The sequence below is a fragment of the Cherax quadricarinatus genome, chromosome 35 (genome assembly GCF_038502225.1).
Source record: "Cherax quadricarinatus isolate ZL_2023a chromosome 35, ASM3850222v1, whole genome shotgun sequence".
NCBI classification, from domain to species: domain Eukaryota; kingdom Metazoa; phylum Arthropoda; class Malacostraca; order Decapoda; family Parastacidae; genus Cherax; species Cherax quadricarinatus.
The window spans coordinates 2384654-2405218 of record NC_091326.1 but is presented as its reverse complement, the minus strand read 5'-3'; the positions used below and the strand labels follow the sequence as shown (position 1 = coordinate 2405218).

At 41.1% G+C, this 20565-nt stretch overlaps 1 protein-coding gene across 1 annotated transcript in view; it reads right to left on the bottom strand.

Moving 5' to 3' along the window:
* Nucleotides 1–19974, bottom strand: part of LOC128695203 (sestrin-2) — a 60067-nt gene extending 40093 nt beyond the window's left edge. Inside the window, exon 1 of the mRNA XM_070091303.1 lies at nt 19679–19974. Within this exon, the coding sequence (XP_069947404.1) occupies nt 19679–19822 (144 nt within the window). The 5' untranslated portion in view covers nt 19823–19974. The remainder of the gene's footprint in view (nt 1–19678) is intronic.
* Between the last annotated feature and the right edge of the window lie 591 nt (nt 19975–20565).

Here is a 20565-nt window from a genome sequence, read left to right as displayed (position 1 = left end):
CCGGGGGTCAACGCCCCCGCGGCCCGGTCTGTGACCAGGCCTCCTGGTGGATCAGAGCCTGATCAACCAGGCTGTTGCTGCTGGCTGCACGCAAACCAACGTACGAGCCACAGCCCGGCTGATCAGGAACTGACTTTAGGTGCTTGTCCAGTGCCAGCTTGAAGACTGCCAGGGGTCTGTTGGTAATCCCCCTTATGTGTGCTGGGAGGCAGTTGAACAGTCTCGGGCCCCTGACACTTATTGTATGGTCTCTTAACGTGCTAGTGACACCTCTGCTTTTCATTGGTGGGATGGTGCATCGTCTGCCAAGTCTTTTGCTTTCGTAGTGAGTGATTTTCGTGTGCAAGTTCGGTACTAGTCCCTCTAGGATTTTCCAGGTGTATATAATCATGTATCTCTCCCTCCTGTGTTCCAGGGAATACAGGTTTAGGAACCTCAAGCGCTCCCAGTAATTGAGGTGTTTTATCTCCGTTATGCGCGCCGTGAAAGTTCTCTGTACATTTTCTAGGTCGGCAATTTCACCTGCCTTGAAAGGTGCTGTTAGTGTGCAGCAATATTCCAGCCTAGATAGAACAAGTGACCTGAAAAGTGTCATCATGGGCTTGGCCTCCCTAGTTTTGAAGGTTCTCATTATCCATCCTGTCATTTTTCTAGCAGATGCGATTGATACAATGTTATGGTCCTTGAAGGTGAGATCCTCCGACATGATCACTCCCAGGTCTTTGACGTTGGTGTTTCGCTCTATTTTGTGGCCAGAATTTGTTTTGTACTCTGATGAAGATTTAATTTCCTCATGTTTACCATATCTGAGTAATTGAAATTTCTCATCGTTGAACTTCATATTGTTTTCTGCAGCCCACTGAAAGATTTGGTTGATGTCCGCCTGGAGCCTTGCAGTGTCTGCAATGGAAGACACTGTCATGCAGATTCGGGTGTCATCTGCAAAGGAAGACACGGTGCTGTGGCTGACATCCTTGTCTATGTCGGATATGAGGAACAAGATGGGAGAGAGTACTGTGCCTTGTGGAACAGAGTTTTTCACCGTAGCTGCCTCGGACTTTACTCTGTTGACGACTACTCTCTGTGTTCTGTTAGTGAGGAAATTATAGATCCATCGACCGACTTTTCCTGTTATTCCTTTAGCACGCATTTTGTGCGCTATTACGCCATGGTCACACTTGTCGAAGGCTTTTGCAAAGTCTGTATATATTACATCTGCATTCTTTTTGTCTTCTAGTGCATTTAGGACCTTGTCGTAGTGATCCAATAGTTGAGACAGACAGGAGCGACCTGTTCTAAACCCATGTTGCCCTGGGTTGTGTAACTGATGGGTTTCTAGATGGGTGGTGATCTTGCTTCTTAGGACCCTTTCAAAGATTTTTATGATATGGGATGTTAGTGTTATTGGTCTGTAGTTCTTTGCTGTTGCTTTACTGCCCCCTTTGTGGAGTGGGGCTATGTCTGTTGTTTTTAGTAACTGTGGGACGACCCCCGTGTCCATGCTCCCTCTCCATAGGATGGAAAAGGCTCGTGATAGGGGCTTCTCGCAGTTCTTGATGAACACAGAGTTCCATGAGTCTGGCCCTGGGGCAGAGTGCATGGGCATGTCATTTATCGCCTGTTCGAAGTCATTTGGCGTCAGGATAACATCGGATAGGCTTGTGTTAATCAAATTTTGTGGCTCTCATAAAAAATTCATTTTGAGCTTCGGCTCTCAGTCTGGTTAGCGGCTTGCTAAAAACCGAGTCATATTGGGACTTGAGTAGCTCACTCATTTCCTTGCTGTCATCTGTGTAGGACCCATCTTGTTTAAGTAGGGGCCCAATACTGGACGTTGTTCTCGATTTTGATTTGGCATAGAAGAAATACTTTGGGTTTCTTTCGATTTCATTGATGGCTTTTAGTTCTTCCCGCGATTCCTGACTCCTAAAGGATTCTTTTAGCTTAAGTTCGATGCTTGCTATTTCTCTGACCAGTGTCTCCCTACGCATTTCAGATATATTGACCTCTTTTAGCCGCTCTGTTATTCTTTTCCGTCGCCTGTAAAGGGAGCGCCTGTCTCTCTCTATTTTACATCTACTACTCCTTTTTCTTAGAGGAATAAGCCTTGTGCATACATCGAGTGCCACCGAGTTAATCTGTTCTAGGCATAAGTTGGGGTCTGTGTTGCTTAGTATATCTTCCCAGCTTATATCGGTTAGGACTTGGTTTACTTGGTCCCACTTTATGTTTTTGTTATTGAAGTTGAATTTGGTGATGCTCCCTCGTGACTAGTCTCATTATGTCGGTCTGGGGCTCCACGCATACATGTCTGAACCTCAATTATGTTGTGATCTGAGTATATTGTTTTTGATATGGTGACATTTCTTATCAGATCATCATTGTTAGTGAAGATGAGGTCTAGTGTATTCTCCAGTCTAGTAGGCTCTATTATTTGCTGGTTTAAATTGAATTTTGTGCAGAGATTTAAAAGCTCGTGAGAGTATGAGTTTTCATCAGAGCTGCCTCCTGGTGTTATTACTGCAACAATATTATTTGCTATATTCCTCCATTTTAGGTGCCTTAAGTTGAAATCCCCCAGGAGCAAGATGTTGGGTGCAGGAGCTGGAAGATTTTCCAGACAGTGGTCAATTTTTAACAGCTGTTCCCGGAATTGCTGAGATGTTGCATCCGGAGGCTTGTAGACTACCACAATGACTAGGTTTTGGTTCTCGACCTTTACTGCTAAAACTTCCACTACATCATTTGAGGCATTAAGCAGTTCTGTGTAAAGAAGTGACTCTGCAATGTACAGGCCAACCCCCCCCCCCCTTTTGCCTGTTCACTCTGTCACATCTGTATAGGTTGTAACCTGGGATCCATATTTCGTTGTCCAAGTGATCCTTTATGTGGGTCTCAGTGAAAGCCGCAAACATTGCCTTTGCCTCTGCAAGCAGTCCACGGATGAAAGGTATTTTGTTGTTTGTTTATGGCTTTAGACCCTGTATATTTGCAAAGAAGAATGTTATTGGACTGGTGGTATTGTTGGTACTGGGGGGAGGGATTTTTTTCCGGCATTAGTATCTGTATCTGTTGGTTTGGAGTGGAGGCCATCGACTGTGGTTCCACTCCAGGAATGACTGGATTTGGTGTACGATTTCTGCCATTTCCTGCCAGTGAGTGATATTAAGATATATTCTCCTTATGTTATGTAAATGTGTATATATATAATCATTTATTAATTTTAATATACAGTCCACAAACTTATATATTTACCAGAATTCCTGGTGATACATATTTCATTTGTAATTAATAGGTCTAGAGCAACTTGTAGATATGACAGTTGTAGGTATCGAAGGGGGACATTTTTGCGACCTAAGTGTCCCAAATTCCTACTTGTCTATGTAACTTTGATAAATAATAATTATCTTTGTTATCATTTACTGTTATGTACATAATGATTTACATTCAGATAAATGCAATTTTCCACAGTGAGATAAGACCGAAGTATACAAGTGGAAGACAGCATAAATGAGTTATAAATAGGGTGCTGAGGATATCTAACCGAGAAATAACTCGAAATAATGTTCAAGTTGAACAAATCCAGATTTAGAAAGGATACAGGAAAATACTGGTTTGGAAACAGAATTGCAAAAACGGTAGAGTAATCTGCCAAGTTCAGATTCCACATTTACAAATTTTACAAGCTGACCGATATTGTTTCTTATTGGAAAATAGCCGATCCTTACCTCCGCCAGTATAAGTGTTGATAATGTTGATAGAGGGGTACATAAATTTTTGTGAATATCTCTTGATACAAGGAATTGAGCTACCCTCCCCTTTCTTGAGTCAACCCTAATTAGCTTCCATTCCAAAGACGCTATATACCAAATAATGGGTTTTATACCCAATAATAATAATGCCACACCCTCACCGAGACAAACATGAACGCACCTCTGTAGCTCAAGCCAATAAGTCTGAGCAGAGTTCCACTTGTCACCAACACAGGATTGACTGATGGACTGATATAAATATATCCACGTATCTCTGGCATCACAACAAGCATACAACATGACTCATCGCCATCCTCTTTCGGAATACATTAATAAAACGCGTGTCGATTGCCACTCTTGTATTTCTAATAATTCTCGACGCATTTATCCTAAAATTCCCTGTGGCTAGAAAGTGTGGCAAGCAGTCACAACTTTTCCATTAGATAAGTTTTTCTTTTTTTCTTTAAGAAAACCGAGTACAACAGCAGCGTGCGACTACCCAACTATGATAATTACATAATGGGGAGTAACTATGTATATGTGCAGAGGGGATGGTGGAGGAGGGAACAGGTGGGGAAGTGGAGGGGAAGAGGTGTAATGTTACACACAACTGGATCATGACGACAGAGGTTGAAGGTGTGGTTTACCCACCAAGCTAGACTAGTCACACAAAGATACTTCTCTAGGTTCTAACATAACCCTTATACCCATCCAAGCTCTACGTTCGTATCCCCCCTCCTCTCTTTGTAATCTACGGAGCTTTCCCCTTCGCAAGGCTTAACAATAAAGACAACCCCGCCCCTCCAGCAAGCTCTAGAGAAACCCAAGCAGGTTCTACAGAACCCACCCCCCTCCCATGAGGTTATACAGAAACCCAAGCAGGTTCTACAGAAACCCCCCACGAGGATATACAGAAACCCCCCATGAGGTTAATACAGAAACCTCCATTTGACTACAGAAAATCCCATCCTTGGCTAAGAGTACCAAGAAATCCCATCCCCCCCCCAACATACACAGGACAGACTGAACGAGGAAAAACAAGGATACGTACATGAATGGAACATGTATATCAGCCAAAGACACGTTAGTAAACATTTCCTAAATCACACAGCTAAGTATGATTTAGAAAAAAAAAAATACAGATTCCATACTGGTATCTTACAAACACTTCCATTCTAGTGTGTATCTATGTTGGTGATGGACTCCTGATCAAAGGAATTGGAGCTACCATCCATTCCTCCGGATAAAAAAACATTTCATTCTCCAGAACCTGATTACTTACAGGTATAATAATAAACTACACTACGCATGAAACCTATCATGTACAGGTCATACAAACAAACGTTTGGTTTCTAGAGCAAATTTAGGGCAATAAACGTTACAGTAATCTAGACTACAATAGCCCTTAATTTTTTTTAGGCCGGATGATTGATCTGCAAAATCTCGAGGCGTAGATCGCACAGATACGAAACATGTTAAGAAATGAACGAAGTGTTATATGAGGGGTTTGCGTGATGGGTGTGCTGGTTAAATACATCAAGGTTGCCACACAATGCAAATCTACAAGAATACTATGTATAAAGAACTAGGGCGTCGACCCGCCAAGAACAAAAGAAATACAAATAATTTATTTACAATATATACATTAGATAGGTATGTATATTTAATCCAAAAGCAATACGCAAGTCTTAAGCAAACTCATTTTGTGCTTCAGTAATATATCAACAAGTTTCTAAACAGCAATGTTGATTTAGTTTTATTATTGGGCATCGCCTCGGGAATGGGAGGTAATTAGGTTTGACAAGACAGACGAAAGCTCATATACCCTGAATCAAGAGCTCTTCATCAAGGAAACCCTCTAAGTGAATTAACATTATACTTACAAAACTAAACCAGCATGGGTCTTTCAGCGCTGGTAGTTTTGCTACAAAAGCCACTGAATCTACCAAACTTGAATATTCAAGCCTGTACAGGGAGCTTGTGTCTTTAACAAACGTTCTAACTTGCGTAGCTGTTCGTTGACGTGATGTCTTCTAAATATGTCACAACACATTTCTCACTGATGTGTGTATATATACAGACACAAAAAGTGCTTATACTGAGATAAACTATATAGATACATGCCTGTGCATATATACAATGTATATATTCCAATATACACACACCTATATATCAATACCAAGAATACACACCCCTGTATAGAGGTGTATATACACACTGTCAGACGTATCTACAGAGAGGTGTATATCTCAGTGTATTTAAACTGAGTAAAAAAAAAATACAGTAAAATGGAGACTTAATTCTCGTGCAGTCGATTTGCTTTAAACCAAACGAACACCATCAGACATGAAGTGCTGGAGAACTGAAAAATAGACAGGGTATCGAACGGAGTTACGTGGACATGCACTGTAGCTACACATTCACGGGACCTCAGTTCGATCCCTTATCCATTTTATTTAATCACTGACAGTTGTTTATTACGACTTTAACTGGATTCACGTAGCACTATCGTATAATCAAATTCATAAGTTAGTCTAATGAAATTCTTGCATGCATGTCCAATTTTTTTTTTTTAAGTCCAGAAGGCCGGATAGTTTGTATCAACACAAAGTGAAATGTATAAACAAAAAAAAAAGTCAAACATGGATGTCGTATGAGGTCAGACGACTACAGTGCGTTTATTTTCGTTGTGAAAACGTTTGGTTCATACTGGGCAATACTAAGGGATACGTTTGGTACATGGTGGGTGGCAGCTCCCGAGAGGCCAGACGGGTATTGGTCGAGTCCTGTCCTGACAAGTTTGTTTCCTAGCCGCTTCGTGTTCCAACCCGTCTGCACATCGTAGATAAAAACGTATTGTTTTCGACTAATTAAAGAGAATGTGGTATATCTCCCCAACGCCAGTGGTTGCCCTCTTGTTTGTGTAGTTAAGAGATAAACTATGCGCAAGTTTAGGATCATTCATTTTAAATTAAGGTAACCTAACTTAATGTTTTTGTAAGCTGCTTAAATCATTCACAAATTGACGCATGTAAACTCATTAAAAAACAAACAGCTTGCTTCGCGGGATAGTCCATACTGGTTTAACAGGCACATTCTGTTCACACTCAATCAACTGCAATGGTTTATTTATTCAATCTTTCTAAAGCTGCCCAAAGTTTACCAGCTGGTCAGTGTGGAGGATGTGAAAACAGACCATCGCTGCCAATGCAACCTTCCATTTAAAGTCTCAACAGAAAAAAAAAAAGGTTTGAACAAAGATTTGCATTGTCCCGGAACTGCGATGACCTGCTTCAAGACACGTCTGCTGTGATAACTGCGGCTCCAAGACACGCGCCTGATGTGTGATGACTGCAGCTTTAAGACATGTCTGTTCACTATGCTAGCAAATAGTTTATTATGTAATAACCGTAAATAGTTCCGGGGACTATGGCTCCCGCGGCCCGGTCTCGGATCAGGTTTTCTGAACTGAAACAGAAATATTACAAGAACTATTTAGAAATACACAGGAAAGCAAAGAAATGTATATTGAATGTAATCTGGAGCCGCATCCGGAGGTCACCGCCCTCGCGGCCTGGTCCGAAGGGTATATATAATGGTAATACCGGCAGTATCAGGATAATGACAATACACAAGTTATGGTATGTTATTTGAAGTTTCATTCACCGGAGGCTGCCTCAATTCACACACACAAACAAAACACGAGACTATATATTGGCTAGAGAGGTTTGTGAAATGTATAGAACATCTGTGTGGGGCTGGGGATGAGGTGACCTGCGAATGAGTCAAGTGTCAGCCGATGGCAGTGTGTTGTTTGTCGGTAGAATAAACTTTGCTAAAACCTCTGAGATGGTGAAAGACCTAGTTTTGTGAAATGGTGCTCGTGGTGATTCACGCTATTCCAGTCTGATAACACTAGCCAACAAAATTTAACTTTTTTATCCAGTTCAGAAACGATTTTTTAAGGTAATTTTGAGGCGCTCATCACGAATTTGAGCTTGTTTAGTCTACTACGTAAGTATTTTTTAAATAATATGATCAATATATTGGCTATGTAAGGTTGAAGAACCAAATGATATAATGCTACCTAACACTCAAAGATATTAGATTAAATGTCGTGCAGAGATATGGTATGGCTTGGGCATGTAAAAGATACCCGAACACTTAACATTTTGAACTATATTAACACACTGGAACCTTTTAATCAGGATTTACATGGACGAGGAATATGACATTTTCTGGATATTATGACCATCAGAAACCAAAATAAAGTTAATTTCAATATTTATCTTATGCCCATTGATAAAACCAACCTTGTACGCTTATCACACCATGACAATGGAACCAAACGAAGGGTTATCATCGGGTCCTACTTTAGAGCCAATAGAATCTTTTCCTCTACCATTCCTTAGAAGAATGTGATATCTACAAAGTCTCATAGAACAATACTAAGCCTCTCATCTTTTAATGGTGAGCACGTCGACATGCCGAAGGACTGGTCATACCGTTCATACGTGGTGTCTCCAAAGGAGTAATTGTAGCTGACAAAGCTTATTCACATCCAGGTCCTTGGCAGGACTGGGGAGGGTCAAATATTCATTAAATTTACGTTTAGGCAAATATGTAGCTTGTGTGACAGGCGCTCTGGTAAATCACGAAATCGTAATAACACGATTGCAAATAAATCACGGAACGGAAGGGGATTCAACCCCTGGCAAGTGAGTCCTAAAACTTTCCCAGGCCACTGCGTAAGCCACTGGGCCAGCTGGCTACAATAGGATTCATCCCACTAGGTATATTTATATACACCATTGGGAAGTTAGCATGGGCCCCACTGTGACTATCATTCCATAAAACTGAGTATTTCACCATTTCCTAGGTTCAGGCAAAGTTGATACTACCGAAAAACGACACTGCCATACCAGAGATCTCACCCTCCCCCTACGCCACACAACATGCTCTCCACCACATGGACCTATCTTCTGCTGATATATAACCTCGTGTTTTATTCTGTGAACTAATAAAATCCCTAATGGATGAAAAGTCTTAAAATGAAATACCATAACCTGCATATTGTCATCGTCAAGCCCAATGATAAACTTATACCAAACTCAACGTAGCACTTATCATTCTTATCTCAGGAAGTGGCAACAAGAACAGACGGCACTACCAAAGTAGTCATGTTGAATTCAGGACTTTGACGTCATGGCATGAGCAATGTCAATATAACCGGACGATAATTACACCACGCCAAGTCACAAGCCACTCTCAACATGTGGTTACTAGAACTTTCTGTACTGGAGAGCCAGTGGTTTTGATTTCGTGGACCACTTATACACGTGTCCTTAGAAGAGGTATGCCAAATTATCGGTAAGTTAGTATTGGCTAATTTTGATGGTATTCGCCTGAAAATGAATATGGGTATGGGCACAAATTTTAATATCGTCCCACCACCGAGTCCTGTCGCGTTCCCACCACTGGCGGCACCAGACAGGACACTAAGTGACCTTCCTCACCTAAATCAACTTTCTAATTCATACAATTAATATCTTATACATGTATACCTAAATTATTATACTCACGGAGAGAGCTAAACTATGTATACCAATGTTGTGCTTAATTTTAAATTTAACTTATATTACTGGTTATTTGACATTATTCACCAATAACCCACTTACGAGAGGAACCTGAAGACGTCTTGAACCTGATAATGTTCCATGACTGAGCGAAACTTCTTCTGTTTGTTTAAATTATTGGCTATTTGTGAAGTGTTCCTCCCACGGTACTGTGCATCTTATCATGGGAGAGTGGCAATTATCCTAGCATATAATCGATTATATATTACCAATGATTACCAATTACTATAGTATATATTAATAGTGTCTTAATACATTCCAATATGGTGTATTAAGACATTTAAATTTCTTAATACTATTGATCTTGTTGTGATCAGTTTTAATGTATAATATATCATCAATTTACATCTACAGTATTATACTGTATATTATGCAATGGTTATCACAGACGAGCAATATAAAATATACATTATATAATTATCGATGATTAATTAATATTAATTATTAATATATATTAACCCTTATGTCACTGTAGTAGTTAGTATGCACTTGTGGGAGAATATTTGAAGACACACTAACAAACCTTGACATTTGATATATCGCGCACACACTCTGTATCAAACTTTATTACCTTCCAATTCCCAAGTTATTTGACCCCCTGCTGGTTTAACGCTTTCCACTGAGTATAATGACTAGTTCATATATGTAGTAGCTTCCTGGGGTCCCCGTCCGGCCCCAGACCAGGCCTCGTTGCTGGCATGATCTATTGGGCTGTTTGTGCGCCGTCCGCAGCCCTACACATGCATCATAAGCAGGAACTGCTTTTTGAGGAACCTGTCGAGTTACCTCTTGAAGACTGTCAGGAGGTCAGTGGTGTTCGATTCAGCATTTATGCCTTATGTGCAATATCTGTCGTCTGAGAACGACAGATAACCACGTTTGATCCAAGGGGTGAGGTACATTTAAATTCTTAGCTGTTAAGAGACCATCAGCACCAAGAAGTCCCCCCATCCTGTGAGGAGTTGAAGAGCACAACAAGTTCAATGTTCAACGTAACCCCCTCAGGTTAAAGTTTGGTAATAAATTGGTTACACTTAAAGCCTATCGACAAACCACTTCTGCATTACCATCAAAATAAGACGACTTCACACTGCTAACTCAGGAAGGTTAGTAGCACAGACTAACCCAAAAAAAGCCGAGTAGTGTCATCTTCCCTAGGATGCGACCCACAACACAAGACTAAATATAGATATTTACTGCTAGATGAAAATAAGCACCAGGTGTAGACTCAAGTTACCAGTCACATTTCCTCACCCGGGAATTAAACACTGGTCCTTCCGGATGTGAGCCGAACACGGCCACTGAGCTAATAATCATTATAAAGAATGTGTCATGCTTTTTGGCACAATCCGATTTACCCAAGATGCATTTTAATACAAAATCTTCCCACGCACTAATATAATTATATTTCATAATTTAATAAACAATTTTTTAATTTAAATTTTTCAAACTCGGTAACGAAATTTAGCTCAATTCTACCCAACCTATCTTAGTTAAAATTACGTAATATCAACTAAAAATATTAATTTCTTGAAGGTCAGACTTTTTCCCGTTACTGCAACACGAATTTACACTTAGCGTGTTCGGCAAAATTATTGTTGCTTAAATAAGCCAGGATCGCAAGCCTTGCCTAAAAACTACGACATACTCGTACATACACCGAGATATTCCAGCCCATTATCGCACCACCAATGATACTCGTGAAATTTTGAGTTTCCTGGTTATGTTCAGCCACCGCGTTGCCAGAATTTGAGGCCGTTTTTTCTATTTGCTTATGGTTAATGATACGTTTTTACAGATTTTGCGTAACCTAACCCAAGCAAACTTAACTCGATCCCACCCAACCCAACAATCTATCAAAGTAAATAACGTTTGCAAGATTAACGCTAGAAATAACTTCAGAAAATTACTAGAGTAAAAGGGGAATAGGTTAGATATACACCTCTCCGTGTATATACCCTGTCCTCCCTTGAGGAGGAAAGAGACATACCTCTCGGTGTATATACCCTATCGCCTGACGAATAAATAAACCAATAAGAATAAAGATAACCTAAGTCAGCGAGCTGGGTTGGACCAGCTGTGACGTGACATTATCCATCAACATCCGAGCCGCTTGTGGTGAGTCCTTGGTGTTGGGTTCATGTGTGTGTGTCAGGTAGTTACAGATGGCACCTGCTGTCTCACCTCACCCCAATTCCCCTTTTGACTGCAACCTCACCACAGCCCTACCCCCTTCCCCCCGGCTCCTCTTCCACCCCACCCTCTCCTGACCATACCTCACCACAACCCTACCCTCTTTGTTGCACCGTCACTCCACCCTGGCTGCTACCTCACCTCACCCACTCCTGACTGCACCTCACCACAACCCTATTCCATTGAGTCTACCCTCTTGGTTGCACCGTCAGTCCCCCTCCCCCCCAATGGCTGTACCCCCACCTCACCCTATCCTGACTGCCTCGCCACAACTCTATCCCCTCCCCTAGCCGGTTTCTCACCTCACCCTCCCCAAGAGGGTATGTATATATATATGTATGTATGTATGTATATATATATATATATATATATATATATATGTATATATATATATATATATATATATATATATATATATATATATATATATATATATATATATATATATATATATATATATATATATATACACACTAAAAGGCGTATAACTTACTGTGTATACATGATGTTAATGTAGACCGTTTAAATACGAATATACTTCAAGAGATGTATCCATCAAGAGTATATGCAGTAATAATTTTATTAAACAGGACTTCAATAAAAATAAGTCACACTGACTATTGAGTTATCCTACGTTAAATTTCACATACATACTGTAATTTACTATATAAAACTATTATAGAAGTTTCAAATTATGTATGAAGCCTTAATTAATAAAAAAAACTACATTGATCCTACACAGCTATCGGCCAAAACTCGGCTAAATTTCACCACCCTTCAAGGAAGGTTCCTTGATGCTGGTGAGATGCTCTTAATCTAGGGAACTGGATCTGTGTTCCAGTTCCCTGAATTAAACCGGAATACCTTCCACATCCCCCCACAGACGCTGTATAATCCTACGGGTTTAGAGCTTCCCCTATGATTATAATAATTGAAGGAAAGGGACCTTTTAAGGAAAGAATTGGAGACACCCTCTTATTTCTTGGATCAGACCTGATTACCTCCCAGTCAAAAAGCGCTGTAGATCTCTTATCAGCTTAATGTATCCCCATGAATGCAGTAATAAGTGAATGCCACTCCAGCTCTTGATTACTTAATTAGGAGTCGCCAATTTCTAGCAATCAAATTGTTTGGGAAACCAGCTGCCAAGATTATTAAATTCACGGGGAAGCAGGGGTCACACAGCCCTTGGGAAACAGACGACGATGAGGTTAGACTCAAGAAAACGGTAAATAATTCCTTGGATCAAGAGCCTTCAACATCAAATTACCTTTCCCCCTTGAAAAGTCAGCAGAGCAGAGGCAAGTGGTAGTGGTTCGTGCAATTCTTATTTGCTGTGTATGCTCAAAGTGAGTATGCTCAAAGTGCTTACACCAAACAGCCAGAGTTGCGAGTAATGTGCTTGACAGGCAGTCAGTTGCAGCTGCATATGTTCAACATCAACCAGTCTTTACAACACTTGCTTTATGAGGTGTTTCTGCACGCTCTACACATTCACACCTTTCCGATGCACTTAATTTAATCCGGGGAGTCTACCTGGAGGGCATCAAAGCCCCCCGCGGTCCGGTCCATGACCAGGCCTCCTGGTGGATCAGAGCCTGATCAACGAGGCTGTTACTGCTGGCCGCACGCAGTCCAACGTACGAACCACAGCCCAGCTGATCTGGCACTGACTTTAGGTATCTGTCCAGCTCCCTCTTGAAGATAGCAAGGGTCTATTGTTAATTTCCCTTATGGCTGGTGGGAGGCTGTTGAACAGTCTTGGGCCCCGGACACTTAGTGTTTTCTCAAGTGTACCAGTGGCGCCCCTACTTTTCACTGGGGGTATGTTGCATCGCCTGCCAAGTCTTTTGCTTTCGTAGTGATTTCTGTGTGCAGATTAGGAAAGCGCTAAATCGGTACGATTCACGCAGCGCCTGGTGAATGGGAAGCCCTCAGGTTCGATTATGTACCACGTACTTGTGGAAATAAAGATTATATTATCTAATGGAAGAAACAGTCAGGTTCCTTGAATCATGAGTTTTTCACCGGCATCAGGGCCACCTCCCTTGAGGAGTTCCTGCTACAAACGTTCAACATTAACTCGAAGTCTTCATAATAGCATCATTCGTTTTCTAACGTGATTATGCACGCTTTTCCTTCCGGTTGTTACAACGAAATCTATTCTTCCCTCCTGAGGTTAACTTGTCTCAGGTTAGGTTACGTTAACGTTAATGAACTATTTAATTGTAGTAAAATATGAAAAGTTTATGAAAATTCATCATTTATGATGCCACTACAGCATGATTCACCGACACACTGCTGGGGATTTTCCACAGGTGGCGCTGCCCTGCCCAGCACTCCACCCACACTGTTCCACTTAAGCTTACCCCCACACACCTCACTCCACTCAGGCCGGTAAGCCATCGGTCGTTCTACCGTAGCCAGTGATAAGCACCAATGACTCCCTCACTTTCACGGGTCCAAAGACACCATAGTTTAGCCTCACTCGTCATAGTGGCGGCAACATTAAGAGAGTCATCGTACAACAAAGAACAGAAGTAGGTTATCTTCCCTGACATAATGAATTAACATTTATTAAAAAACAAATTGCTCTTTATGCTCAAGATAGCAAGGAAGTGTCCAGTCATAAATGTCACAACCATATATACTTCCCGACGCTGTGTTGCTAGGCGAGTCACCACACTCAAACCTACAAAGTTAAATTAACAGTCGCCTAAACTAAGTCCTCCACGAAATCAATACCATAACATTCTTTCTTCAAACTCGACAAGCAAAGACAGAAAACAATTTTACCATAAAGTTATTACAAATTATATCCGTATAAAGACATAGAGGAAAAAGTTGTTTTGCATATTTCTATCTCGGACTGATGTCCTCCTCTACCGAAAAGGACCTCAGACTGAGGTCGAAATAAACAATTTATTCCTGCGTGTCCATGTGAGTAGTCCTATTAAATAAATTTTAACCAGGTAATCTTAACAATGCATTAATCTTTAGTTCAAAATCTTTCACACTCGCGCGTCGTCAGGACCTATTCAACGTTTCAAGGGAAAATTTCCCTCCGAGGCGTCGGTGACATGGCCCGACACAATGCTTCTGCCTTGCCTCAGAGACTTTCCTCCCTACTATCTGTTGCTAGTCTTGCATTCTTCATGGCTCCTGACGACGCACGAGTGCGCGAAAGATCTTGAGCTAAATATTTCTATCCCCATGTGGCTTGTTCGGTATATATTATAAAGCCACAGACCGCACAAGACATGAAACCGTTCACCGTGTTGTCCAGTCTCTATACCATTAAACTGGCAGCAGAAGTCTTTTTACAACATTAGAGACAAGTCTCCCCTTGTAATAATGAACGGTCAGAAGTTACTTTGTTTTTAGTTTTTTATTATTTATCCCTTACTCTTTTCTTTTATGTTAATTTGATGTTTAGCGGATGTTCAAATTTGATTCTTCTAGTACAGTGCCCGACTTAAATTAGCTTCGAAACTTGTGGAAAATATATAGTATATTTTCCGAAAATAGTGTATTTGTATGTAAATTAATAAAATATATTGTATTTAATAAAAATTATATTATAAAAAATGGGAAGCTCGGCGCCTGCGCGATCGAGCAGGGAGAGTCGCCATTGTTTTTTGAATGAGCCAAGAAAACGTTAGCGAAAATAAGAATTTTCGTCGCTCTAGAGGTTATATTGGGCTTGCACCTCTCAAATAGGGGCCGAAATTGTTGGAATTGCAGTCCTGCATAACGAGAGAATCAGGCGACTGGACACGAATCCGTAATTAGATGAAAATAGGATATTACCCCCAGCTAAGTCATATCTATATTATGTTTAGAGTTCTGGCCAGTATTATTATCATAAATGTAGACAGGGTTTTTTTTTTTTTGAGTATGATACACAGTAATCTCCAGACAAATTGGTGAGTGTTATGATTATAAATTCTCCTTCTGTTATATAAATGTGTATATGTAATCATTTAATTTTAATATACAGTCCACAAAAATTATAATAATTTTACCAGAATTCCTGGTGTGTATGTACATTTCATTTGCAATTAATATAGGTCTAGAGTAACTTGTGGAGAGATAGATGGTAGGTATCGAAGGGGGACATTTTTGCGACCTAGGTGTCCTAAAAATTCCTACTTGTCTCTGTAACTTTGATAAATAATAATTATCTTTGTTACCATTTACTTGTATGTATGTAATGAGATTCATCCAGGTAAATGTAATTTTCCACAAAATTAGTCAAATTATATTTTCCTTGCACATGCAAATAAGTAGTTCTCTATCCACCAAATGAATTTCTCTAAATATTTTGTACGTTGTAATCATGTTTCTCCTAGTTTTCATATAGTTTCCGTCTATGTGGCCTTATTAATGGTGTACTCACTGCATACACATTATCCACCCTTCCTATTTAATATCTTATTCGTCATAATCATGTCTATCCCCGAGACTTCCTCTCCAAGAAGCAATAGGTTGGTCGCCTACAATCATCCAAAAATGTTATACCGTCCTGAGTGTGAAATGATAATAGTGACTTGAAAATGTCCTCGATGGACCGAAAGATTGTCTAAACTTTCCTCTCTAAGCAGGTTATTTGTGAATTATTCCAGCCACGATACTGTAACTTATTCTTCTTAAAATGGAAGCCTTTTGCGCTGTGACTGGATCTGCCGATATTCTCTCTACGCATGAGCACGCAAGAAGCCAATTTTATCTTATAAATTTCTACTTACATTCAATATCAACTCACATTTACCATACCTGGAGTCTACCTGAAGGGCATTCCGAGGATCAACGCCCCCGCGGCCCGGTCCATGACCAGGTCTCCTGGCGGATCAGGGCCTATCAACGAGGCCGTTACTGCTGGCCACACGTAGTCCAACGTACGAACCACAGCCCGGCTGATCTGTCCACCTCCCTCTTGAAGACAACCAGGGGTCTATTGGTAGTTCCCGTTATGGCTGGTGGGAGGCTTGTTTCATAATAGTTCTTATTCCTATAACTTTTCAAATATAAGGATTGGTTTGAGACTGGGCTCTGGGACAAAGATTCCGACACCATTAACAAATGTCTCCCGAAATGACACGATTGCAAACAACTCAAAAAACGGAGAGGAGTTATAGGACTGGGCAAGAGTCTAAGCCGCCTTAATAAGATTCAACTAGTTCCATAAGCTAATATATTGGGCTGGCATGATACAGTGGATAATGTACCGGCCTGCTAGTTCTAAGACTGGCTTGCCATGGATTCGGTCCCCATTCCATTCAGTGAATTAGCAAATTTATCAGGTAGGTGGGTGGGTGCATGTAGTCCCCAATATGTGGTTGCAGGGGTTGAGTCACAGTTCCTGGCCCTGTGCGCACGCGCGCGAACGAGAGAACCCGCAACTGCATGGCCAGAAATATGTCAGCTTAACTTTTCGGAGAGGGGATTATCCTAAGTTCAAGATACACAATACAATATCAATTTATGCGTAAAACTATTGTGTATATTACAACTATTTAAAACTATATAGACTACAAAAAATTGTATGTAACAGAACAAAGCATATTTTAGAGAGCGAGAGAAAGAAATTATGGCTCGGTCACTGAGTACACTGCATGGACGGGTGGGGAGATGATAGGGCAGGAGGGGAGGAGTGGGAGAGGTCCTGGAAAGTGGTAGGAGAGGATGGGAGATGTTCAAGAGAGGAGAGGGAATAGTTATATCCACAGACAGGATACTATTTAATAGGTAGAGAGAGATAAAAAGTGATGAATATAAAGAAAACCAGAAAAAAAGGAATAGAGAAAGTATTGGAAAAGGTGGATGAGAGAAAATTAGTCTGTGATAAGAACGTAAAAAAAAAAAAAAAAAAAAAAGCCTCTAGATGCAAAGAAATACAGTTTTACATCTTGCCATCGTTTTAGTCAACAGCGGGCCACACACAATAACATCAAGACGAGATGTGTCGACCTGAGGCGAATCCAGTCCTGTAGCCAGCACCGACCTATAAAGTAACAACTGTTGCAACAAGCCATTAAGCTTAAAAGTAACAATAGTGCTGCTACAAGCCAGTATCACCCTAAGAAGTAACACTACTGCTACAAACCAGCAAGTAACGAAAGTTGCTAAAAGCCAGCACCAGGGCAACAAGTAGCAATACTGATGCCACAAGCCAGCACCAGGGCAACAAGTAGCAATACTGATGCTACAAGCCAGCACCAGGGCAACAAGTAGCAATACTGATGCTACAAGCCAGCACCAGGGCAACAAGTAGCAATACTGATGCTACAAGCCTGTACCAAACCAGGAAGTAGCAATACCGTTGCTACAAGCAAGTATCAGGGCAACAAGTAACAATACTGTTTCTACAAGCCAACATCAGGGCAAAGTAACAATACTGTTTGTACAAGCCAACATAAGGGCAACCAGTAATAACACTGTTGCTATAAGCCAGCATCAGGGCAAAAAGTAATACTACAAGCCAGCATCAGCGTGTACCAAGCCGGGAAGTAGCAATACTGTTGCTACAAGCCAGCACCAAGCAACAAAATGTGCTACAAGCCTATACCAAGCCAGGAAGTAACAATACTGTTGCTACAAGCCAGCACTAAGCAACAAAATATGCTACAAGCCTATACCAAGCCAGGAAGTAACAATACTGTTGCTACAAGCCAGCACCAAGCAACAAAATATGCTACAAACCTATACCAAGCCAGGAAGTAACAATACTGTTGTTACAAGTCAGCACCAAGCAACAAAATATGCTACAAGCCAGCACCAAGCCAGGAAGTAGCAATACTGTAGATACAAGCCAGCATCAGGGTAAAAAGTAGCAATACTGTTGCTACAAGCCAGCATCAGGGTAAAAAGTAGCAATACTGTTGCTACAAGCCAGCATCAGGGTAAAAAGTAGCAATACTGTTGCTACAAGCCAGCACCAAGTCAACAAAATATGCTACAAGCCTGTACCAAGTCAGGAAGTAACAATACTGTTGCTACAAGCCAGCACCAAGCCAGGAAGTAACAATACTGTTGCTACAAGCCAGCACCAAGCCAGGAAGTAACAATACTGTTGCTACAAGCCTGCACCAAGCCAGGAAGTAACAATACTGTTGCTACAAGCCAGCAAGTAACAATACTGTTGCTACAAGCCAGCACCAAGCCAGGAAGTAACAATACTATTGCTACAAGCCAGCACCAAGCCAGGAAGTAACAATACTGTTGCTACAAGCCAGCACCAAGCCAGGAAGTAACAATACTGTTGCTACAAGTCAGCACCAAGCCAGCAAGTAACAATACTGTTGCTACAAGCCAGCACCAAGCCAGCAAGTAACAATACTGTTGCTACAAGCCAGCACCAAGCCAGGAAGTAACAATACTGTTGCTACAAGCCAGCACCAAGCCAGCAAGTAACAATACTGTTGCTACAAGTCAGCACCAAGCCAGCAAGTAACAATACTGTTGCTACAAGCCAGCACCAAGCCAGCAAGTAACAATACTGTTGCTACAAGCCAGCACCAAGCCAGGAAGTAACAATACTGTTGCTACAAGCCAGCACCAAGCCAGCAAGTAACAATACTGTTGCTACAAGCCAGCACCAAGCCAGCAAGTAACAATACTGTTGCTACAAGCCAGCACCAAGCTAGGAAGTAACAATACTGTTGCTACAAGCCAGCACCAAGCCAGCAAGTAACAATACTGTTGCTACAAGCCAGCAAGTAACAATACTGTTGCTACAAGCCAGCAAGTAACAATACTGTTGCTACAAGCCAGCACCAAGCCAGGAAGTAACAATACTGTTGCTACATGTATGAACGGTGACTGTTGCTATGCAGCTCTGCCGTTATCGACGCCCAAGCTGCCTCTCGCCTCCGTTGTCTTACTAGGCCTACTAACACTACTTACTGTAAATGCTACTGTCCCACATACTCAACTTTCAACCTAATAACCAGTTATTACTCTAGTTGTCAGTAATATGTAGATTCTTGTAGAGGTACAGTGGTGAGCGGTTAAGCCGGTCTTACAGCCTACTTAAAACTGTTTCTTATTTTCAGTCATTTTTTTTAATGTCTTCCAGATACATATTAAGATACTTACCTCTGATTGTTCGACAAGATGACCCATTATTGTGTAAATATATCGACTTGTCTGTGACACAATATACTTTTTTGTGACAGTACTCTCGTAGCTCTTGAGAATAAGCTGGGCTGTCTTCGGCAGTCCACCTTCGCTGACGCTCATTGACTCTCAAAGCTCCATGGGACAACAATGTTCAGGTTGAACCCCGCGATAACCACTTTATAAAAGGGAAGTAAAAGTTGTGGGGGATGGAGGAGGTGAGAGAGCGTGTAGTACCGCCAAGCTCAGCTGAGAGTGACTGAGGGAGTCCTTTGTCTGACACCCACCCAGCTGATTGGCCGCTCAGCTGATGCTCCATTACCAACCCTCCCTCCAAACACCACCATCTCTAACTCCATTTACTCACATTCTTACCTCAAACTAATTAAGCGTAATATAGAATAATACTCACAATCACTTTAAACACCTGTACTGATGAATATGGTTTAATGTGGGTTAAAACAGAAATGAGGATTGCTTTCAGTAGGTGGCAATGCCCGGCAGCCAGGTCGATGGTGGTAGCATCCTAAAAACAAGCGGTGCTTTTAAAACATAAAGGGAGGAAAAACATGAGGTTTGATCCTTTTAAAGCAAACGACCACGCATTTCAATTCTGTATTTCTTAAATTTAACAATACATATGCCCAGTTTTGCCCTCAAAGTTTAAAATAAATGAAAAGGTTCATTTATTTGTGATCAAGCCGGCCCCTCCATGTAATCCAGCACATACAAGCACATTCCCCATATCCTGACTCATCGCTATATCTTCATCTTCTTCACACTTTATTTTACTGTAATTTCACTTACGTTCTTTCCGCTAAAGCAAGGTAGCCCAGGATTTCTAAGTAACATGTTATTTAGGCCTC